This window comes from Apodemus sylvaticus, chromosome 23, assembly GCF_947179515.1.
Source record: "Apodemus sylvaticus chromosome 23, mApoSyl1.1, whole genome shotgun sequence".
NCBI classification, from domain to species: domain Eukaryota; kingdom Metazoa; phylum Chordata; class Mammalia; order Rodentia; family Muridae; genus Apodemus; species Apodemus sylvaticus.
Window position 1 is genome coordinate 9,265,743 of NC_067494.1, and position 23,967 is coordinate 9,289,709.

General features: G+C 45.1%; 1 protein-coding gene and 1 long non-coding RNA gene across 4 annotated transcripts in view; one reads left to right on the forward strand and one right to left on the reverse strand.

Moving 5' to 3' along the window:
- The window catches only part of Med23 (mediator complex subunit 23), a 46,252-nt gene that overhangs the window by 12,702 nt on the left and 9,583 nt on the right, over positions 1–23,967 (reverse strand). For 2 of the 3 annotated variants that reach the window (XM_052169217.1, XM_052169220.1), the window contains exons 9-19: positions 22,889–23,001; positions 20,825–20,920; positions 20,239–20,256; positions 14,196–14,396; positions 9,456–9,599; positions 8,128–8,273; positions 7,011–7,256; positions 5,025–5,167; positions 3,605–3,779; positions 2,430–2,593; positions 162–286 (exon numbers count right to left, since the gene is read on the reverse strand). In XM_052169217.1, the coding sequence (XP_052025177.1) occupies positions 162–286; positions 2,430–2,593; positions 3,605–3,779; positions 5,025–5,167; positions 7,011–7,256; positions 8,128–8,273; positions 9,456–9,599; positions 14,196–14,396; positions 20,239–20,256; positions 20,825–20,920; positions 22,889–23,001 (1,571 nt within the window). The remainder of the gene's footprint in view (positions 1–161; positions 287–2,429; positions 2,594–3,604; positions 3,780–5,024; positions 5,168–7,010; positions 7,257–8,127; positions 8,274–9,455; positions 9,600–14,195; positions 14,397–20,238; positions 20,257–20,824; positions 20,921–22,888; positions 23,002–23,967) is intronic. The other variant, XM_052169218.1, reaches the window with a different exon arrangement.
- LOC127673545 (uncharacterized) lies at positions 17,935–18,875 on the forward strand. The gene is made up of 6 exons (XR_007975199.1): positions 17,935–18,021; positions 18,054–18,088; positions 18,124–18,333; positions 18,544–18,613; positions 18,645–18,714; positions 18,785–18,875. It is a non-coding gene; the product is annotated as an uncharacterized LOC127673545 (long non-coding RNA).

Sequence of the window (23,967 nt, forward strand, 5' to 3'; positions counted from 1 at the left end):
GATGAGAGGGAACTCAAGAGATTTTGGAAGTAAAAATAATTTTCAAAAAGGAAATAGCCAATTTTTTTTTCAGTTATTACCAAGTCAAGCACTCCCTAGAAAGCCAGTGACTGGAAGAAAAGATCACCGTGAATTTAATATGTAATTCAGAACCAAATTACCTGCAAAGGGGCTGGAAAACAGCTAAGGGTGTGTGAAGCCCAGTTATGAGGAGTGAAGTTCATGATGGTCTGAAGGATATCTTTACACCAAGTTCCCTGGATTGAATCAGATCCTGTAAAGAAATCTAAACAGACAGACACGAGTCAGAGCTCTGTGACCACAGATCTGTCCTGTCAAAGACAGACAGCAGAGTCAACCGGGCACACTGAGGAGACGCTTCAGTGCCCCCACCCTCTGCGCGCCTCTATTTTACCTCGGACCTACACTCTTTTCCTTTGAGAACAACCTGGACTTTTTATGAGGAAGTATGAGCACAATTAGTGAAGAGAAAACAAAGGACTTTAGAATCTTCTTTTAGTTTTAATAAGGTTTTTCCTAGGCCAAGAGAACAAAATTAAAAAAGCAGATGTCCGAATACATGCCCTGTATGTCCCAAGTGTAAATCTCTAAATCAGAGATGTTTACTTACAGGACATAACAATTTACAAAAATGTAGCTGAAACTGATAAATCTGGTATCTTTTCTTTCCTGTTTTTAAACAAACAACTCTCAAAGTGTGGTCCACTCATCTCTAGCAGTTGCCAGTGTCCATCCGTCCGTCCTTCATTTTTGAGATAGGGTCTTGCAATAAAGTCTAGGTTTAACTCAACTTTGCAATCCTCCTGCTTCAAATTCTCCAAGTGCTAAGATTACAGGCTTGTGCTGCTATAGCTAGTCCTACTGTCCTACTGCCATTCAAGGATTTGATGTGTTCAGAGCTATTCAGATAATAATTTGCAGCTATCCTTAGCATTTCTCAAAGAAACAGTGAAATGCCTGGCTCTCTGCACACTTCAAAGGCGGCACCAGATTACACTATTATACACTATTATACACCACCTGATTTCAACAAGGACAAAAGGTGCTGGTCTCAGTTAAGACCACAGCTAATGTCCTAAAAATTATAAATATTAAAGTTATCAGGCCAGGCGGTGGTGGCGCACGCCTTTAATCCCAGCACTTGGGAGGCAGAGGCAGGCGGATTTCTGAGTTCGAGGCCAGCCTGGTCTATAGATTGAGTTCCAGTCGGTCTCGAAAAAAAACAATATATATAAATATATATATAAATATTTATAAAATTATCAGAAGGGACTTTGAATGTTATCACAAATGAAGAAAATTTTTGAGCAGGTAAATTACCTTCATTTGGACATTATGCAATGCACACACTGTGGAAACATCATGCAGTATCCCATAAGAATGTAGGATTCTTTTTATGTGTCAATGAAAAATGAATGAAAACCCTGTCAGCAAAGCTGTAAAAATGAGCACATCCAGACTCAGTCCCAGTGCTCCCTGTGGGACTGTGCACGGTGGGGGGAGGGGGAGGGACATGCGAAGGGCAGGACTCAGGTGCGACAGCTGCCTGTCTTCGTGGAATTTCAGTTGTAGATAGAAGACCATCTGACAGAAAAGCCAGTAATTACCCAGATATAAACATCAGGCAGACACTCTCTCGAAAATTAACTCATCCTGTTGCTCTAAGAGAACCAAAGGACAGCGTCTTCTACAGGTGCTGAGACTGATGTTTCAGGTGGAAAAGAGAGACTGGAAAAGTTCCTGTCCAGGACTGTGATTGTTTTCCCAGATGTAAAGATGTTGTTTTGTGGAACTATAATGAGATGTGTTTTCCGAATGATGAGTCCATAAGGACTCATACATTAAAACTGTACTCAATATACAAAATAAGCCAGTGTATGTATGTATGTATCATGGGGCGGCCAAGCGCAACAGTGCACGCGACAGTGCCCGACCGGAGTTTCACATTGCAGCTCATCTTTAAGGAACTTTCAGAAACAGACAAAGGACACGCAGTTCTGAGAAAGCCCAAGCTGTCCAGCCCGAGGCCCTGCCTGCCTCCTTTGCTCTAGCAGCACAGCAGCGCACACTGCCGTGGACAATGCTGCCCACAGATGGAGACACCACCTGTGCCCGTTACCCCGGACACTAAAGGGCACCAGCAAACCGAAACCAACGCACACTGCCGTTAGAGTTCTGCTCCAGAATGTACTTCTTACATAAACATTACTTAGGCTAATGTTACACGCTACATGATTCTTAAGACAATCTTTGGGAATTTCTTAGAAGGACAGTGCCATGCGCCTCCATCTTTAACCGATCTGAGGAGAGGCCAGCGCCACTGGCTTGCTGCTCCTGAACGGCCTCCTCAGCGTGGTCTGAGAGGAGCTGCGCAGCGTGTGTTAACCACACCCTTGCAGGGTCTTTACCTGTGATGTGGGTGGCTCTGGCTAAGGTCAGGATCAGGGCCCGGTTCAGTTCTTCGGACTCTGCGGACAGCACCGTCTTGGGGTCGTTGAGGAAGCGCGTGAACTGAGGCTGGACCTCTGAGCTCCCCAGGGCTGTGATGAGCCTCAGCGCAGTGCTCTCCACGCTGAAAGCAGGAACGCACGGTTCACATGGAAGTCGGCAGACCCGATCCAGAGGTGTGAATGTGGAACAACACCAAGTTACACATTTCCCTCTGCTGATATAAATAACCTCCATTTTTGATGCTAAGTTTTACAACTCGACACAGCTGGCCTCGTACACTTCTGACAAAGACAGCCTGTAGACTAGAAAAGCCCTCTCCTAGATAGACAGCACCTCACTACTAGGTAGGTGTGACTAAAAATGGCCCCTAGGTCCACAGGGAGGTGGGGCTGTGGAGTACATACCAAGTCGTCACTGGAGGAGACGCGAGACTAAGAGGTGGGCTTTGAGCCTCAGAAGCTGGACTCTCAGGTCCTTCTCCAGCACCATGTCTACCTGCATGCCGCCATGCTTCCCTTCATGATGATAATGGACTGAATTAAACCTCTGAGCTGTAAGCCAGCAGCAGTTAAATGCTTTTCCCTTATAAGAGTTGCCATGGTCATGGTGTCTCTTTACAGCAATAGAACTCTAAGAGAAACAGCATTTAGGAGGCAGAGGCAGGGGGATCAGAATTTTTATCTGGTGTTGGCTATAAAAATGAATTCAAGGTCAGCTTATGCTACACGAGACTGTGTCCCCTCCTCCATTAAGCTACAGATTTCCATCTGAAATTCGTTTTCACTTAAATCAAAATTAAAATAACCTTTTTTTTGTTTTGTTTTCAAAATATGGTTTCTTTGGGTGGCCCTGGCTGTTCTGTAACTCACTCTGTAGACCAGACTGGCCTTGAACTGACAAAGATAGATCTATTTGCCTCTGCTTTCCATAAAATGATACTTTAATTATGACTTGAAACATATATAAATCCAATTCCTTTTAAAAACTTGGATTCCACTCCTTCACTGGAATTACGGTGTCTTAGAAGCAGAATGTAAATTTTATGGCAAATAAAAAAGGGGGGAGGAGATTAAGATCACCACTTCCAAGGAAGGGTGTCCTGGAGCCCAGGCAGGCGGCACAGGCCACTCACCACAGATGGAGCTGGTTCTGGTTGGTCTGGGCGACTGCAGCCAGCGTGTGCAGATGGCTCAGAAGCTGAACTCGGTAGTGCGGCTGGATGTGGTGCATGCGGTGGCTGAACATCTCCAGCAGGGTGTGCAGGATGCCCCACGCATGCGACTTGAAGACAGTGGGCAGGAGCTGACCTACCAGAGCCAGAATCCCGGGACTCAGTCAGAAAAAGGACATCCCTGTATCTACCTGAAGAATGTCACTCAGGATGTGTGTGAAAGTTACTATAAGCACAGACTATAAACACGAGTGTATACATAGTTCCACCTGTAGGCGTGAAAATCCCAGAGCCTAACTACACACTGAATTTATCTTTCCTTTCCAGAGCTTGGCATGCCAAGCTCAGTTAATATGGAACAATAACATGAAAGCAACCACACAAACATAAAGCAAAACCAACCAAGCAAACCATAAGAGCCTTTCTGGCCTGCCTCACATCTCAGTTACCTCTCTGACACTTTTATACAGAGTCAAGGTTGCCGACTTCTGAGTATGAGAGATCCATCCCCCTCCCCATACATATACACACCACACACACACACACACACACACACACACACCTCGCTATCAATAGTGCTGGCAATTGAAGCCGAGGGCTCCATTACCCAGGCTGGCAGTGAACTTTCACATTCAAGAAATTCTCATGCTTCAACCTCCTCAGGCAAGACTGCAGGGCACACCACTGCAGCTAGTAACTAAACAGATTCACTTTCTTAACAAGGAGGAGGAGAGGACAGACAGACAGACTGACAGAGACCCATGGGGGCACACAATTCCAGCACTCGGGAGGCAGAGGCAAGAGTTCAGAGTTCAGAGCCAGACTCACTTACGTAAGGAGTCGGAGGTCAGCCTAGCCTGAACAACAGGAGAACTATCTCAAAAAAGCCGAAACCTAGACTAAAACGAAAAACCTAATGCCTTTCCTTGTTCATTCTTTCTTCTATCCAAAGAAAGCTGGATTCACTTCTGGGAAAAAGAGTTACTGTGGGTAAAACTCACACTACTGGTGAAATGAATCAGAAAAGCGTCTCCAGTCAGAAAGCACCTGTCATTCTGAACTGCTAACCACTGACATGCTGTCCTCTACAGCGGACGGCAACTCCTTCCTACGGCCACACTCAGGCCTCTCCTCGCCTCTCTTCTCCAGCAGTGCTGCAGACGACGACAGCTGCATGTGCAGGACAGGACCCACCCCACTCCCACTGGGCCTCTGAGCTGCGTAATCCTGGTCCTTGCCATGCTCCCTCCCTCCTCAGACACTAGGGGAGGCCTGCTCTGCCCTTTGGCTCTCCTGTCCTGTCTCAGCAGGCTGTCCTCGGCACTTGGACGACTGCTAACAACTTGTTAATCATTACAAACAGCAGCAAAGTTTGTCTTACTGATGAATCCTTTGATGCCCAAAGACTCGATTTCCATATAGACCAGTAAGCGGCTGTAAGTTTCCACTAGTGCTGGAGCCAGCGCGACGTTGGACTTCGTGTGAGCCAGTTTTATCACTCTGGTGGCAATGCTGTGAATAAGGCTGAGGAGGAAAGAAGAGGAAAATGAGAACCGGGTCTGTCAACACAGGAGTCGTTCTTCTCAGCAGCCGGCAGACAGCAATGCATCTGAAATGCAATGGCTCCTGCAGACTTGGCTCCCTTAGCAAGCGTCAGCGGAATGGACACTTAGCAGTGACGTCTGCACAACTGGAAATGAACTGTGGTTGCTACAGAACTTCCTGGCTGGGGGTGTAGTAGCTGACATGCACACGGGGATCCTTCTGCTCGGGCGAGTGAGCGAGCGAGCCTTCCATACAAGCCGTAGGAGCACAACTGGGCGCCGGCAGCCAGCTTCTCCTCTCAACCACGTAACAAAGGACCTTTGAGGAGCATCATTTATCACGGTCATCACAAAACATTATCACATTTATCACAATATTATTTAATAAATTACTGCTAAAAGCCACGTGCTTGCTTCTAGCAGAGCTTTGCTCAAATCTCTCACATATGAAAGTGAAATAACACACGTTCTGTGACACAGTGCACCATTAGGGAGGAAAAGCAGGGCTTCTGTAGGGCCCACGCTCTATCTACAGAGCTACAGATACATTTTCTTTGGCCTATACACAGTGCTCTCTTAAGTTTGCATCAGTCCTTAAAACGTGAGAGCACAGCAGTTTCCGGATGGCCTAGTCCTTCTCAGGGCTTCACTGAGCAGCTGCTAGGATAACCAGCCTTCTACCCCCACGCCCACTGAACGGTCAGCTCGAGAAGAGACCCTACTGCTGTCCTGTGTGCCCACACGCCTGCTTCTCAGCATGCTGTGCTAGGCTGTACTACAGCTCCAGCCTGGCACCCTGGGCACTTGAGGTCTAGCGCCAACAGAAGCTTCTCTCCTTCCAGGAAACAAACACAACTCTAAAAGTGTCCCTGTGTGTAATTCAATAAGGCAAGAGCCTTAACATTTTAAATTCCAGGACATAGCAATTCTCCTTTCAGAAAACTATTCAAAGACTGAAAGCAAGTGCAGCTTCAGACATCACGGTGACCACTACAAAGGGAACCTTCATCGACATCTCCTGAATACCAAGGCGCCACTAAACCCTGACACCCAGCAATGCAGAGTGGCCACTCAGGCTTCATAAGAAACTTTGTCATAGCAGTCTAAAACTGTTTTGGATGAAAATCACATGAAAAGATGTTTATCATAGGAAAAAAACAAAATATATAGCATACTTTTGTCTACAACAGATAAAATCATAAATTTACTCATTAAAAAAAAAGATGCACGTCAAGAGGTGGTGGCACACACCTGTAATCCCAGCAGTTGGGAGGCAGAGGCAGGTGGATTTCTAACTTCAAGGCCAGTTTGGTCTACAGAGTGAGTTCCAGGACAGCCAAGGCTATACAGAGAAACCCTGTCTCGAAAAAAAGCAAAAAAAAAAAAAATAAATAAATAAATAAATAAAATAAAATAAAATTAAAAAAAAAAGATTTTTCCATTTTCTTGTGAAAAGGACAAAGTCACAATTTGCCTCAGGCTCCTCTGCACAGCCTATAGCTTCTATAGTTAAGAATTTCTGTTTTTGTGAAGAAATCATTTTTTTAAAGATTTATTTATTTTTATGTATGTGAGTACACTGTCGCTGTCTTCAGACACGCCAGAGGAGGACATCAGATCCCATTACAGATGGTTGTGAACTCAGGACCTCTGGAAAAGCAGTCAGTGCTCTTAACTGCTGAGCCATCTCTCCAGCCCCCATGAAGAAATCATTCTTAAATGCACAGACCATATACACATATGTACACATACAAACTTATAATCACAAAAAAAGTACCAGATTTTTTTTTTAATCAATTCCCAGATAAAGAAAAAGAACAAACCTCATCTTGGCATGCACTGTCAGTGAATCCAGGAGGTTCATTGGCAAGGGAGTTACTGATGCTGAGGCCAAACAGCTTGTCCCGGGGAGAGGCACTCTCATAATTCCATTTCCATAAATAGTTTCTACCAGAGCCCCCATAGGTAATGTAAAACACTCTGAATTTGTGGAATACGCATTACATAGCAGGGCGATCTTATAGTCATTCATCTGTAAACTTTTATTTCTCAGACTCTGCTGTAGGAACCTAAAGTATTACATTTCAACAGAAAAACACAAATAACATCCATGAAGTTAATTTGCATTTTAGTCATTTCAATCATCTGCAGGCACTACAGTCTCTGATGAAATATATAGTGAGTGTACGGATTAAAGCTTCAGTGATATTGCAGATGGGACTTCATCCCAAGTTAGCAGTCACTGGATATTTGTCAAGTATACACACTATATACAAGGCACTAACTTAGGCTAAGTTTCAGAGAATGAAGAAATAACTCACATATTAATGAAAAAGATTTCTATTTATTATCTGCTTAAATAACAAATGCCTTCATAATTGGTTTTACGATGAAAAGATGACTACCGATATTTCATAAAATAAATGCCCCTAACATGGCCCTCACCGTGGGCAGGCTCTAGGAAGAGATCTGGCAGTCCTAAAAGGAAGCCCAGCTACTTCCTAACACCATGACTGACACGCAGTTCTCTAAGGGAGTCGGCACAGCTTTGGGACACACACAGGAGCATGCCAGCCACATCAGCTCCCTCTCTCTGGCCATTCCCGGGGGTGAAAGATGCCTAAATCAGATCAGGTCCAAATCATGCACCCTTGGGAAACCCTAAATATTCTCATGTTGATAAGAGAGAAGACACTTTAAGTTATAATTTAAAAGTGTAACATATGAAAAACCAGATTTAGTCTTGAAAATGGATAGAGAGATACCTAAGCATATGAGAAGGCTCACTCAGGCTGTTTCTGACACTGCCCCTGGCCAGTTCCTTACTGTAACTGTCTATTGATTACCAGCCCACTGGGCCCTGCGGGAGACAGCGAGCATCACACACAGGCCCCTACTAAGGGGACAAGACAGTCGGGCTCCGCGTAACAAATGACTCACTCGTGGTGCAGCTTCAGGGAATGCGGGATCGGGATCTGCAGCTTGGAGTTGTCATTTTGAGCTTTTCTATTGAGATGAATCCAAATACAAGTCATTGCGAAGGCATGTGTCGACTGCGGCTTGTTAATATCAGGAACTGGGATACACTGGAAAACAGTAATTAGCTTTGCTATGAATGAGAATTAAATAGTCATGTGCATATCAGAAATCCCTTTACAGTGTAATTTGTTAAACCTCCTAACTCAGTTAAACCGCAATAGCTCTTTGACTGTTTAACATTACAGTGCGAGGCCTTACACATAAAAGTTTTTTTTTTTTTTTTTGGATTTTTGGTTTTTTTTTCGAGACAGGGTTTCTCTGTGTAGCCCTGGCTGTCCTGGAACTCACTCTGTAGACCAGGCTGGCCTCAAACTCAGAAATCCGCCTGCCTCTGCCTCCCAGAGTGATGGGATTACAGGCGTGCGCCACCACCGCCCGGCTAGCATAAAAGTTTTAAAAGGATGTTCTTGTTGGCAAGATTCTACCTGTAAACAAAATGAAAGACGCTTAGTCAAGGTTTCCCTATCACAGAACTAATGAACAAAAAATGCTTAAAGTTTAATTTTGAGAAATTAAACATATCCCCAAATCATAACAAATTGTGACAAATTCTGTAATTCTCACAAATGCATTTCAACTTTTTTAAAAAAAGATTTATTTATTACATGTAAGTACACTCACTGTAGCTGTCTTCAGACACTCCAGAAGACATCAGATCTAATTACAGATGGCTGTGAATCACCATGTGGTTTCTGGGAATTGAACTCAGGACCTCTGGAAGAGCAGTCGGTGCTCTTAACCACTGAGCCCCATGTAGTTCAACTTTTAACACACAAATAAAAACACAAAGCCGGGTGGTGGTGGTGGCAGCGCACGCCTGTAATCCCAGCACTTGGGAGGCAGAGGCAGGCAGATTTCTGAGTTCAAGGCCAGCCTGGTCTACAGAGTGAGTTCCAGGACAGCCAGGGCTACACAGAGAAACCCTGTCTCGAAAAAACAAAAAAACAAACAAAAAAGAACATTATGACATTTTAAAGCTCTACAACTGCTTAGAAGAGTTTCCACAAATACTCAAATTGTGACTTTGGATAGATACTAGAAATAATGTTGCTCAATTCCCGTGTCTACATATGAGAACACAAGCTACAAAAGAGACCAAATGCCCAGACCACTGATCAGAGTGAGGCACGGGTTAGCGGACAAAGACGCGTGTGACCCAGTCCTCTTCCCACCCACAGAGAGCACACAGACGGACAGGCGTCGCCACTCTGACACTCAGGGACACTTACTTCCTTCTCAGGGTACAGCAGGTCGAAGAGCTTCATGACGGGGAGGAAGTCAGCAAGCAGGTTCTTCTGAATACTTCCCGAGATGAACTGCAGCAGCACCCACATCAGATGATCTCGCCCTTTAATCAGTCCTCGCCCTGCTAACTGTAAGAAATGTTAGAGTACAAGTGTATACTCAGTGTACTGGCTGCTTTTGTGTGTCAACTTGACACAGGCTGGAGTTATCACAGAGGAAGGAGCTTCAGTTGGGGAAGTGCCTCCATGAGATCCAACTGTGGGCATTTTCTCAATTAGTGATCATGGGGGAGGGCCCCTTGTGGGTGGTGCCATCCCTGGGCTGGTAGTCTTGGGTTCTATAAGAGAGCAAGCTAAGCAAGCCAGGGGAAGCAAGCCAGTAAGAATCATCCCTCCATGGCCTCTGCATCAGCTCCTGCTTCCTGACCTGCTTGAGTTCCAGTCCTGACTTCCTTTTGTGATGAACAGCACTGCAGAAGTGTAAGCTCAATAAACCCTTTCCTCCCCAACTTGCTTCTTGGTCATGATGTTTGAGCAGGAATAGAAACCCTAAGACAACTTGGTACTAGTGTAGTAGGGTATTCCTGTGAGAACTTGACCATGTTTTAGGGAGGACTGTGGAAGGACTTCGGAACTTTGGGCTAGACATCCATTAGGTGTTAAGAGCTCTGTGGGATGTTGTGTAGGGGCTTAGAAGATAATTGGAAGACAATGTTAAGAACAACGTAGAAGATGGAAGCCTGCATAGTGAAATTTCAGAGGGAAGATTAAAGAGTCTTATCAGGGCCATGTTTTGATTGTGAAGATTCTGTGGTTTTGGTTAGCTGGGACTGAAGAATCAGCTGTGATTAACAAGATACCAGAACTACTAAAGCAAAACCTTTGCGTTACTGGGACTATTGATGCAGGTTAGCATGGGCTAAGAAATTAGCAGTGATTAAGAAGAGACCAGCATCGAGGTGAAATCTTCTGAGAAGTGTTTTCTGAGAGCACACGCTGTGTTCCAGAGATAGCCAAGGTTGTACCTTGTGCTGTGGCTGGACTTGGTACTGTGTAAGTCACCCAGATGATACTGGTTTTGAAGGCATGGAGGGGTCATGAAGAGCAGCTGAGGCTCAGCACTGTGAGAGGCCATGGAAGGCCATTGGTGAAGGTGCAGCCTCAGTTGCAATTGATGCCCCAGGACTGAAGGGGTCAAGCAAAGGAGTTGAGGCTTGGCACCATGAAGAGAGCCTATGAGAGGCTATTGGTGAAGCAGAAGACAGCGGTGTTTTGGAGATGCCAGTACCATGCGATGACCACCAAGAACAGCAGCAGCAGTGGAGTACAGGCAGATGGAGCCTAGAAGACAAGCTGTGTGCTACAAAGGGCAGAGCTGAAGAAGTGACCCAAGGCCTTGGAAGAATACAGAAGATTGTGAGTGGATCCCAGACAATGGACATTGGAGTTTGATTTTGCTTTTGATTGTGACTGTGCCCTGATATTTTTCCCTCTTGAAGGAAGAAAGTATTTTAGTGGAGCCCACAGTTGAGAGACTTTGAAATTTTAAGACTTTAAATTTTAAAAGATATTGAACATTTTAAAGGGATTGAACTTTTAATATGTAACGACTGTGGGACTTTTAAAGTTATTTAGATCTTGGGGATGAATAAGAAAGTAAGGGTTGAGGCTTAATAGTGATGTGTTTGTGTGTCAAGTTGACAAGGGGTCAATTGTACTGGCTGATTTTGTGCATCAACTTGACACAGACTGGAGTTACCACAGAGAAAGGAGCTTCAGTTGGGGAAGGGCCTCCATGAGATCCAGCTGTGGGGCATTTTCTCAACTAGTGATCAAGGGGGGGAAGGCCCCTTGTGGGTAGGGCCAGCAAGCCAGTAAGAAACATCCCTCCATGGCCTCTGCATCAGCTCCTGCTTCCTGACCTGCTTGAGTTCCAGTCCTGACTTCTTTGGTGATCAACAGCAGTGTGGAAGTGTAAGCTCAACAAACCCTTTCCTCCCCAACTTGCTTCTTGGTCATGATGTTTGTGCAGGAATAGAAACCCTGACTAAGACAATCAGTGACTAACACCACGGTGTAGGAAGCTGTAGTTTGTTTTTAACAGGGCACCTTGATGTTATAGTCGGGATATCAAACGATCCATCCCCAAAGGCTCATAAAGTCAGGCCTGGCTATCATCTGATGGTGATATTGCAAGATGGTGGAATGTTGAGACAGTAGTTAGGAAGTGAGAGGAAGTTATGTCATTGGGAGCATGCCCTGAAGTGACTGTTTGGTCAGTGGTCCCTTCTCTCTTCCCTTGCTTCCTGGCTGCAATGAGGTAATAAACATCTTCAATCACACACTCCCTCACCACGATGTTCTGTCTTACTGTAAGCTCAATTGGTTGAAAGATGGGGGATAAAAAAAATCAAAAGTGACAAACAAGCCCTTCTGCTGTGCAAGCCTTCCTGCCTCATAAGCTCCTCATCTAAAGCCGTGTCACACTCACTGGTGTACAGTAGGGACTGACACATTTGGCGTGTGTGCTTGGAAGTCAGTATCTTGGCTTGGGTGTTCATTAACTACTGAGTCTCAATGCAGGGCATAAGATGCACAGCCCACTACATTATGTTTTTCTGTTCTCCTTTAAACTACACATATCAAAAAAAATTAAACACGAGAATCAAGCTCAATAATATGTAGGTAAGAGGTCACTGGACCTCCCACCCCATGCATGCTTCTATCAAGCCCAGGGATGTCTACCTCCTGTCTGCAGAGAAAAAATGTCTTCACTCCAACCAGGAAAGGTAGAAATCTCTGGACCTCCTAGCTATGCTATGACTCCCTTCCTTCTGACTGTACCTTGGCTAGCTGACAAAGCCATTGCAACAAAATCACTCACACAGACACACACACCCCTGGAAACAGACTTTGGTTTACTACTGAGGGACAGCATCGGGGCTAAGAACAAATAGAACATATTATATGTGCGTATGAAATCATCAAAGCACAGACTGACTTGATCGGCGTGCCCGTGTGTAAAGGACTCCGAGCTGTAGTGATGTTCTGGGGGGAGCATCTGGCTACTGCCCCTCGATGTGCCTGAGGTCTCATAGCTGACACCAGCTGCCCCACACTTCCTTTTCCACTTGTTTTGCCTTCCTTGAACTCACTGTATTAAACAGGGAGGCAGCAATCGATGGCAGCTCCCTGCCCACCCTGCTACCCTGCGCTCACCTAGCTCTGTCCACCTCTTCAGTCTGACTAGTCTCGGCTCCCCCTGCACTACTGGTTCAGGCCTCAGCACCCTTCCTCTCAGCCACGGCACCGTCTTACTGTTTTGGCCACACCTATATCTATAATGGGAAGCTACTCCACGCCGACGGTTTTCCATTCTGATTCTCTTTCCACCTCGCTGCATCAGAGGACAGTGTCCGCTCCCGCAGCCACAGGAAGCTGCCACGCCCGTCTTTGCTTCCCCGCCTTCCCCATCATCCTGAATTGGTTCTTCCCAGCTTTCACACAGCTTTGTGTCTGGTCTGTCGTTCCAGATACCACCGCTGCTGTGAGCGAAGCACTGGGAACTGTCTATTTACCGTTGGAGCGCTAAACAGCTCTTTGATCAAGCTGCTTCTCACGTCTTCACTTAGCGGCTACGCCTGGTGCTCATGCTGTAGGAAGCGCCTCCAGCGTGCTGGCCGGGTTTCTTGTGCCTGACAAAAGCCACATTCATCTGGGAAGGTGGAACCTCAAGTGACAAAATGCCTTTCTAAGCCTAGCCTATAGGTGACTCTGTGGGACACTGTCTTGACTGATGTGGGAGGGCCCAGCCTACGAGGGGCAGCGCCTGGGCAGACGGTCCAGGGCTGGATAAGGAAGCAGGCTGAAAAAGGCCGTTCAAGAAAGCTGCATCCATCCATGACCTCGGCGTCCATTTCTGGTTCTGGTTTCCTGCCCTGAGTTCCCTTCATGGGAGACTGTAAACTGTAACTGTAAGATGAAATAGACCCTTGCCTTCCCAAACTGATTTTCGTCAGGGTGTTTTATCACAACAATGGATGGAGAGAGGGAGAGAGAGAGAGAGAGAGAGAGAGACTACATTGTCTACGTTTATATATATAAGTGTGTGCGTGCGTGCGTGCGTGCGTGCGTGCATGTGTGTGTGTGTACGTGTGCCTTCCCCTCTACTTTAGGACTCCTTGGTGTGTGTGTGTGTGTGTGTGTGCGTGCGTGCGTGCGTGTGCCTTCCCCTCTACTTTAGGACTCCTTGGTGTGTGTGTGTGTATACCTTCCCCTCTAGTTTAGGACTCCGTTGTGGTGATACAGAGTCTTTTCACTTTGCATCATGTGTCCTGGCATTGTGGGTTGTGGGTATATGTAGAATGAGTGACAAACTATAGAGTTTATAGTCAGAAAGTGAAAAGTTAAAACACCATAAAGGTTCTATAGAAACCAGGCATAGGGGCACACACCTTTAATCATAGTTCTTGGGAGCTAGAGGCAGCTGGGTCTCTGTGAGCTTGAGGCTAGCCTGGTCTACATAGTGAATTCTAGATAAGTCAGGCAACATGTGAAACCCAGTCTTAAAACAGACAGACAAACAAACAACTAAGCGAAAGGACAGAAGGGCTCTGCCTTCTGTCCCCTCTGAACCCAGGAGCCCGGAGTGCTCAAAGCCGTATGAGGCACGGTAAGGAGCAGTTGGAGCGGCTCTGAGGAGCTGCAACTGCGCTCCAGTCATACCTTCTGGTGCAGAGAGAGGACCATGTGTGGGAAACTGGCAAACTGGAAAAGCACAAAGAAAATGAGCTGGCTGGAGAGGTGCTGCCACAGGAGCTGGCTGGTCCCCCCGTCGTCAAACTTCTCCTCGGTCTCAGACCTCTCCATGGCGTACACCACCAGGTCCACCAGCTGGTCCTCCAGCACAGGGCAGCGCTGCTTGTGCTGTAGGGCAGAGATCACATACAGTATTCCGAAAGCCTCCTGGTCAGTTACACAAGTCACCAGTTAACAGGCAGTAACCATAAGGAGAGGCCAAGAAGCATGGGATGGAGTCGAGGTCACGTTAGATCTAGTCTATTAAAGCTGCACCCTGTCCTATTAGCACAGAGGAAGGATCCAGGGAAACATTTTTTTTTTCAGTTCTTCCAATTAGTTTTTGATTTCGATACAGAATTATTTCAATTTGACAAAAGGCCGTCCTTTCTTAGGACAACAGGATGGAGATGGATGTGATAGGGAGATGCTGTTAGTTTAGCAATCTAATTCAAAAATTGAAAGGCCTGAATTTCCAGAGATTAAAGATTTAGAAAAAGAAAATGAGGCAATAATGTAAACCTGTGTGTCTTAAAGTGATTACCCCAAGTTTACAGTTTCCTCGCTGAGAGGCGGCTCTTCACAGGGGACAGTAATGCTGTGTTGAAATGGAAAGCCTTTTCCATAACCAAACGGAAACCTGATCCCAGAGCGACACCTGCCCCTCCCTCCTCTGCAGACAAACAATGCAGCTTTAACTTTAAATTAGATCATTTTAAAGTCTAAAACAAAAAGAAGTTGGTTTAAACACTAACAATGAAAATGCAACTTCCCTTTCCAGAGGCAAAAAGATCCGTGCTTGTGAAAATGATGTGTAAAGTGCTTTTACCCAGAGTGAAGCCATGTTTTAAAAACACCTTCACTTTTTTTTAAAATTAAATGCTGTATTACTCAATATGAGGCAGTTGCAAGCCTTTCTAATGAACACAATTAATGAAATAGAGATGATTTCCCCTCTACTTTAGATTTAATTATTGATGTCTTTTGCCATGAAAAAGGGATATGATTTCTTGGATTTATAGAAAAATGCAGAATGGGGACAAATCTGGAAGGAGACAATGCCCCGCCACCACCTCCCCTCTGCATGCTCCTGGCGCCAGCTCCACATTGTAAAGCTGTTACAGCTGCGCTTTCTCAATGCATGCAGATAAAACAGACATCTACCCACACGAGTGAGCATCAACCGTTGCTTCCTGTTATAGTTTCCCAAAACCACAAGGCCATGGTCACGGTTGAACCAACCACGTTACGAGTTTACGGAAAGCAGTATTAATGCCGCCAGTCTAGGCTCCGGCACTTTTCCTCCAAACGTGGTTATCAGGACGCGAAGCAGGGCAAGGCGCAACACACAACACTACAGACTCGCTCTCAAGTCAGCATGCAACTACTGTGTACAGGGCTTGAAATTTACTCGTTCTGCCAACCACCAACAACCTCAGAAAGGTGTCAGACAACACGTTTGCAGCGAGATCACTCAAAGGATGCAAGAGTCAGAAAAATCTGTGAGAAGAGGGAAAGCCAGGGTTTCCAGTAGGAATTATTTAAAAAAAAAACCTAGTGAGGAGAATTTGCCTCTGCTCTAGCGAGCAGCCGACCGGTCAGCATCCCCCCGTCCGTCCTGGCCGCCCATCATCTATTTCAGGAGAAAGGCACTCGGCTCACTCTGCAGCGGCCGTCTTGTGTCCTATTTAGTCCTTGGTTTCTGGTTTTGGGGTTTTTTGTTTTTTAAGGCTGGACTTTTACCTCCTACATGTTTTCAGGCATGTTTCCATGGTTACTCAATTAATGGTTTAAAGAAGAATGCCAGAAATATGAAAATTTTGACAAGGTCAAAGCAGTTGGTAAATTTATAGTTAAAGTTGATGGTTGTGACATATGCCACATCTCCTGAGTACACCCCAGCTTTTCAGTCAAGAATCAAATACACCAGTAATCTCTGGTATGTAAGGCCCTGGTATCTAATAGAAGCAAAATATGTACTGGGCTAATTATTTTGGATATAGCCAAGCACATTCCCAAAAAGCAACCATAAAGGCGGGTGATGCCCTGACAGTGGACGGCAGCAGTGAGGGAAGCCGGACACGTGGAGCTGCAGGGCACTGTCACACAGACCCGCACGGCTGGTCTAGCATCCTGCTGCCACCAGGGCAAGGCTGTGTGTGTATGCTGTGAAGGCAGCCTGCTGTCCAGTGTCCCTAGCCTCGGGTACCTCAGCAAGACCCGATCTCAAAAAACCAAAACGTAAACACACTTTCACTTTCTGCTTTAATCTCTGTGTGTGTGTGTGTGTGTGTGTGTAAGCCAAGGTTTTGCTCTATAGCTCTGCAGAGCCTGGTGCTCACTACAAAGCCCGGGCTGAACTCATGCCTGAGGCGGTCTTCCCACCCCAGTCTCGGAGCACTCGGATTCCAGGTGTGTGACACCACACCTAGCTTGCTTTAGTTTTCAGCTACTATAAAATAACTATGTTAAAACAAAGAGTCTCCATCATACTTCAGGCTATCTTAAAAGTGGACAGCATAAACATTTGAAAGATACTTTAATAATTTTATTTATGAATCACCAGATTAGCATAAGTATTGAATGCTTATATCTATGTGTATATTCAGTGTAAACCTGTTTTAACAATGCCAACATCCAATTCAGTATTTAAAACTCATTTTTCTCCATAGCAGTTCAGTGTGCACTGGACCCTATATTCCCCTCAGCCCCACTGTGCCCGGCGTCCTTCCCACCATGGGCCACCTGCACGTGGCAGAGCTCTTCTGCGCCCACCCAGACCCACTCCTGAGAGGCCTGGGACACTCTGAACTAACAGCTCACTTTGGCATTAAACATGTCACATATTTTACTTACAAGGGGTTAATTTTAAATAGTAATTTAAATGAATTTTAATACTGTCTTCAGAACAAGTTGGGAGGACTAACTCTCTCTCAATTCTATTAATTCCTGACTTTACTAAGGAGGCTGCTAATCAGAACCAGTTAGTACTGGTGTCTATGCACAGCATACACAAGCTCGGGAAGGATAAGCGACTTATGATGCTTCGATTCCTAAGAAATAAAACACTAGAAATTCTACATCAACCCAGAAGACATTTCTTTTTTTCCCACTGCTGTTGAAACTCAACACTCCACACTTGCTATGGCTGTAGAACTGGGCTATTTATGACCTGTGACCAATTTTAGGATTAACCATGGCCCAATTCCTACTGGAAAATGTAATATGGCAGGTCCTAAGTCTCCAAGCCTTAACTACCGCACTGTCAGAGAAAGGACAGGAAAGCACAGCACAGGGAGCACAGTCCGTGACGGTGAGAGATGCACTAAGATGGTCTGACTGGTCTCGGTCGGACGGCTTTACACTGCTGGTTCCCCGTTCACACCCTACTTTCCACACGGAAAGTAATATACCAAGGCACTTCGGCATATTATCTTGCATCTGTAGATCCCCTCACTACAGAGTTGCCTAAGACAACAATTACTGATGAATTGTGAATTTTTGACAATGTTTACACTATGGTGGGACCAATACTAATAATGTCAGCATTTCCATTATAAACTTTATTTTTTATGGATTTATGTCTTAGTCATAAACTTTTTATAGGTTGAAACTTGTTATTAAAATGATCAGATCATAAAAACTCTTCTTAAATTATTTTGTCAGTTTCTATTTTGAGGACAGCTGTCTCCTTTCCCCAGTAAGGAGGGAAGCCAAAGGTGGCTAAGGCTCTCTGAGGAGGAGTTGGACATAGGTGGCTAAGGCTCTCTGAGGAGTTGGGCATAGGTGGCTAAGGCTCTCTGAGGAGGAGTTGGGCATAGGTGGCTAAGGCTCTCTGAGGAGGAGTTGGACATAGGTGGCTAAGGCTCTCTGAGGAGGAGTTGGGCATAGGTGGCTAAGGCTCTCTGAGGAGGAGTTGGACATAGGTGGCTAAGGCTCTCTGAGGAGGAGTTGGGCATACATGACTAAGGCTCTCTGAGGAGGAGCTGGACATAGGTGGCTAAGGCTCTCTGGGGAGGAGTTGGACATACATGACTAAGGCTCTCTGAGGAGGAGCTGGACATAGGTGGCTAAGGCTCTCTGGGGAGGAGTTGGACATAGGTGGCTAAGGCTCTCTGAGGAGGAGTTGGACATAGGTGGCTAAGGCTCTCTGGGGAGGAGTTGGACATACATGACTAAGGCTCTCTGAGGAGGAGTTGGACATAGGTGGCTAAGGCTCTCTGAGGAGGAGTTGGACATAGGTGGCTAAGGCTCTCTGAGGAGGAGTTGGACATAGGTGGCTAAGGCTCTCTGAGGAGGAGTTGGACATAGGTGGCTAAGGCTCTCTGGGGAGGAGTTGGACATAGGTGGCTAAGGCTGAGGAGGAGTTGGACATAGGTGGCTAAGGCTCTCTGAGGAGGAGTTGGACATAGGTGGCTAAGGCTCTCTGAGGAGGAGTTGGACATAGGTGGCTAAGGCTCTCTGGGGAGGAGTTGGACATAGGTGGCTAAGGCTCTCTGGGGAGGAGTTGGACATAGGTGGCTAAGGCTCTCTGAGGAGGAGTTGGACATAGGTGGCTAAGGCTCTCTGGGGGAGGAGTTGGACATAGGTGGCTAAGGCTCTCTGAGGAGGAGTTGGGCATAGGTGGCTAAGGCTCTCTGAGGAGGAGTTGGACATACATGACTAAGGCTACTTGGGGATGGGGTTAGACATAGGTAGCTAATATGGGGTAATGCTTATTCAAACTTAGTCTTCAGACGAAGTGTGAAGCATTCTTGCAAAGTTATCTAATACTTACCTCTAACTCAAGTGAAAGTGGGTCAGAGTTAACGTGACAAGTTACAGGAGGTAACTGTCAGGGACTTAGGTGGTCAGGGAGTTTCAGTTTCACTTTACAAAGGCTCTTCCAAGCAAGGAAACTTGGTAATTTTTTTTTAGAAGGAAAAAAAAGAACAAACTTAAAATAATAAAAGAGGTATTGCTACTGCGGTGAGTTTGACATGCAGTTTCAACACTGAGCAAGTTTTATGGCCAAGCCGTATGTCCGTAAAAATAGGGCTTTATCAATGGAAGCACCGGCACAACCTTCACCATGGTATTGCAAACAGCAACGCTACCTACAGAGCCTAGAAAGAGCGTCTTCTTAAGACCAAAAAACTGCTCCATTTGAATATGCTGGGCTCAGAAACTGTGAACAAAAATGAACTAGGACCACTACTGTGCTCAAACTCTCCAAGGTGCGAGGCCCAGCATGGAGCTGTGGCTGCAGCAGAGCGCAGCTATCCATGTCGCACAGTGGTTATCTCCTGCCACAGGCGGGCCGCAGCCGAGGAACCCACTCTAAGAGAAGGCACATCTGGCAAAGACTGGCAAAGAGGTGTGGGCTCACCTAGGAGTGTGACATTTCTTGGTCAATCCCCAGGTTTCCAAAAAGCCTTCCCTGCTTGGAGCTTACCACTCTGACTTTTGAAGGCAGCGCCATCTCTATGAAAATATTCTATTTTTCATTATTTTTCATTCCTTTTTGAAATTGTTTTGGTTTTTAAGGCAAATCAACATAAGTATTTTTGTTGTTGTTATTTGTTTTTGTTAATAGCCTGCAAAGATATGAGGCTACCACCAATCTTTCCAACTCTGAAAATTTCATCAGGCTAACTTTAGCCCTAAAATGAAAACAGTAAAATGGAGTTGGGGGTAAAAAACCCATCAAAACTGACAGGTTTACTGAATGCCAAGTGTTGTCTCTTTCTTTAAAAAAACAAGAAACCAAAAATATATATATATATATTTCAAAAAACCACGCAAAAACAAAAACAAAAACCATCCACCAAAAAGAACTCTCACATCCCAAGAAGGTTTTCAGTGGCCTTGGTCTCAGCATGGTCCCGCCAATTTCAAGCCCCGACCATACGCGAACTGTCTAATGAATCAGCGGCTACGAAGCGGCCAGCGTCTCGTTAGTCACAATACAACAGTAAGGTTGTGAACATACCTGAGCAATGTTCAGGGTCTAGAGCATTGGAGGATGGGCAGGGCAAGACAGACAGAACAAAAATAAAGGAAGAAGAAAGAAAAGACAAGACGGTGACTATGAGGCCAGCCTCAAGGAACCCCCAGTCAGCACAAACCCGCCCACATGTCCACCACCAACACACCAAAAAGAAAAAGAGAAAAAAATTAAAAAAAAAAAAAAAAAGAAAAGAGAAAGAAAGAAATAGAAAAAGTCAGCAAGGCGGCCACTCTGAGGATATCAGGGTTATAAAAATACACCCAAACAACAACAACAAAAGGTCAAAAAAAAAAAAAATGGTTAAGTCATGTGTAGGTTTCTCTGGCAAAAGGGAACTTGAAACTGGCCTTATAGGAAAAAAGCAATGCAAAATAAACCAATTTTAAAAATACCTCCCTTTAAATTTAAACATTCTTAAAGTACGATATAAACCACAGAAGAATACACTGAGTAACCTGTGTACTGAAAAGGTCATCAAAGAGGTCTTAACTGCTTGGCTTGGTGAGCTACAGCAAAGAGATAGCACAGTGCAGATCTACAGATGTACGGCTTCCAGCATATACAGTACCTGCTTATTTAAACCTAGCATATTGCAGACCATATCCCTGGAATAAGGTTGCTCCAATACATATCTCAACAAAGCAGTCTGGGGTTCAAACAGATCCTTTAAAAGAAATAAAAAAAGGAATTACTGCTTCAAGATTAACAAGGGTGAAACCAAATTATTCGGAATTAAGAGGAGAATCTCCTCCGCACTTTTTACCTTCCCACAGAGGGCAAAATCTAGTGGGAAAAAAATGACATTCATTGCTTACAGGTTAAGTTTCCACCTTGGCTTTCTCATTCAAGCCCAAGGTGAAAGCCTTAAAAGGGTTACAAGTCAGGACAACACTTGAGCAGACATTTTCATTTCCCCTCTTCCTGAAAACAAGGCGTTCAGTTTCCCCTTTAGAGACTGGACTTAAAATGTCAAGTCTGTAATTGTCAGGTTAGATAGGCTTTTGTCCTTGGCCATATTTCTTAGATATAATGAAACATCTTTACTTCCTTTCTGTGCAAAATTGACACTTTTCTAGAAGTTTCTACGTAACTAAACACACAATTTCTTTTCTTTAATAAATGTTCTCATTTATTTTTATGTATGAGTGCTCTCTATCTGCATATACACCCGCACACCAGATCCCATTACAGATGGTTAGGAGCCACCATATGGTTGCTGGGAATTGAACTCAAGACCTCTGGAAAAACAGTCAGTGTACTTAACTACTGAGCCATCTCCCGTGGTCCACATGGTTTCTTATAATTAAATCTAGTTTACAGCCTGGCAGTGGTGCACACGCCTTTATTCCTAGCATTTGGGAGGCAGAAGCAGGCGGATTTCTGAGTTTGAGGCCAGCCTGGTCTATGGAGTGAGTTCCAGGACAGACAGGACTACACAGAGAAACCCTGTCTTCTTGGAAAAAAAGAAATAAGGAAAAAAAGGAAAAGAAAAAGAAATCTAGTTTACAGAACTACCACTATAAAGTGATATCCAAACTTAGAACCTCTGCTGAGTTTACGGCTGTTTTCATAAGTATCTTGTATCCCGCAGGATAAGCTGCTATGGCCCGGTGGCTCTAGCCAATGTTACTATTTAAACACACAGTTGAGGAGGGCAGTGCTGTGCCTGTGTCATTCTAGTGACCCTGCTCTTACAGCAAGCATTCTAACACAGCTGGTGCATAGGACACATGTAGAGAGAGACTTCAGTCTACGCTTATTCTGAATCTACATGTCAGGTGGTGTCTGAGCCGCCGTCAGTCTCCTAACACATGCCCCACCCTGACTTCCATGTGTGCTTCCAGAGCCATCCCTGGATTGTGACTGCAAAGTTTACTTCAGATACTATCTGTATAATGGTCACTTAATTGTAATTTTTATAGATCTCTTAGATGGAATTCTGGAAGAAACGGGATCAGGGGAGAGTGATTTAAACTGATTTTGTGTGTGTGTGTCTATGTGTGGTTTTATGAGATAAGTTTCTCTGTGTAACCCTGGCTACCCTGGACTCACTCCTTAGACCAGGCTGGCCTCAAACCCATAGAGGTCTGCCTGCCTCTGCATCCTGAGTGCTGGGATCAAAGGCATGCGCCACCACACCCGGCTTTAAACTGATTTTAAAGATACGCTTTTAAAAAAAACCTGTACTAGTGGAATTGTGAATTAAAACTAAAGAACAATTATTGCTTTCACAATGAGTTTTCCTTTTCAATAGATCCCATCCCTCAGTTCAGGCCAGCTATTTGCCTACTGCTTCATTCTCCACTTGTGCTATAAAATGTGCGTAGAAATAACAGGGGGACACACACATCCCCTTCAAGTAATAATTTGAAAGGATTCCTGTGAGGCTGGGGGAATGGCTGCTCTTCCTAATGTCCTGAATTTGAATCCCAGCAACCACATGGTGGCTCACAATCATCCGTAATGAGACCTGATGCCCTCTTCTGGGGTGCCTGAAGACAGCTACAGTATACTCACATGTAATAAATAAATACATCTTTAAAAAAAAGGGGGGGGCAATCTGGCATCAAACACTTGACAAAACAGGATAGCTATTCTTAGATGGCCAAGCTACACCGGGTTTAAAACATACCTTATCATACGGCAAAAGGCCTTTCAAGGGGAAGCGGAGAGTGGCAGGGTCTAGTTTCCATGAGTTACAGATGGCTCCCGAGTTGTTCACAACTGGCAGAAGACTGCAGCGGCCTGCATGCATACAGACATAGTTCCTGTACGCGTGACCAAGCAGGGCAGCCCTTCACCCTTTTCAGCACTTAATGAATATGCATGGCCAACCACACTGGTTTAAAATGCCTGTACCAGTGCTGGCAGGGCACTGAAGTGTGACAATTTTTATTGCTTATATTCCTCCAGAGGGCTGAATAGTCAGTCAGTACACAGCTCTGCAGGCAAACTGGTTGCACCCTAAGTGTTTAAGGCAGAGCTAGCTCGGCAGAGCATGGTCCAGGAGCCAACGCCGGCTGGCCACTGGCTTCTGCGAAGTTGTACCGGTGCACAGTCACCTCTCTGGCAGCAAAGCAGCTACAACTGCAAACACCACACTGCTTCCAGTGCTAAGAGGGGACCTGTACAAACAGTCTGAGCTCTCTTCTCCAGGGTTAAGGGGGATTTTGTTAGCTTATTTCTGTTTTCAGGATGTCCCTAGAAGACATGCCTGATTGCCTAAGCAGTAAGTCTCTTAGACATCCCACAGATACCACAAGCATAACCTTCAGAGAGAACTCAACATTATCGTCACTTCTATATTTCATTTAATGAGACTAATATGTTACAAAACTAAAGAGCTCAGAATTTGTTAACTTTGTTTAATATTCCCAATGTCTAAAGCTGCACAGACTTCATCAGAAATGATCAATATCTGATTATTTTTTAAAAAGCTTGTATTCCTAGACAGCTATGAGGCTGCCATAATCTCTGAAACAATCTGGAAATGTATTTGGGCATTTCAAGGATTATCAAATGACTGCATCAAGCATAAGGAAGCAGATAGCTAAGAGTGCTACAGTGAGTGTGCTACAGTGAGTGTGCTACAGTGCATGTGCTACAGTGAGTGTGGTACAGTGCCTGGACTACAGTGCGTATGTTACGATGTGTGTGCTACAGTACCTGGGCTACAGTGCATGTGCTACAGTTGAGTGTGCTACCGTGAGT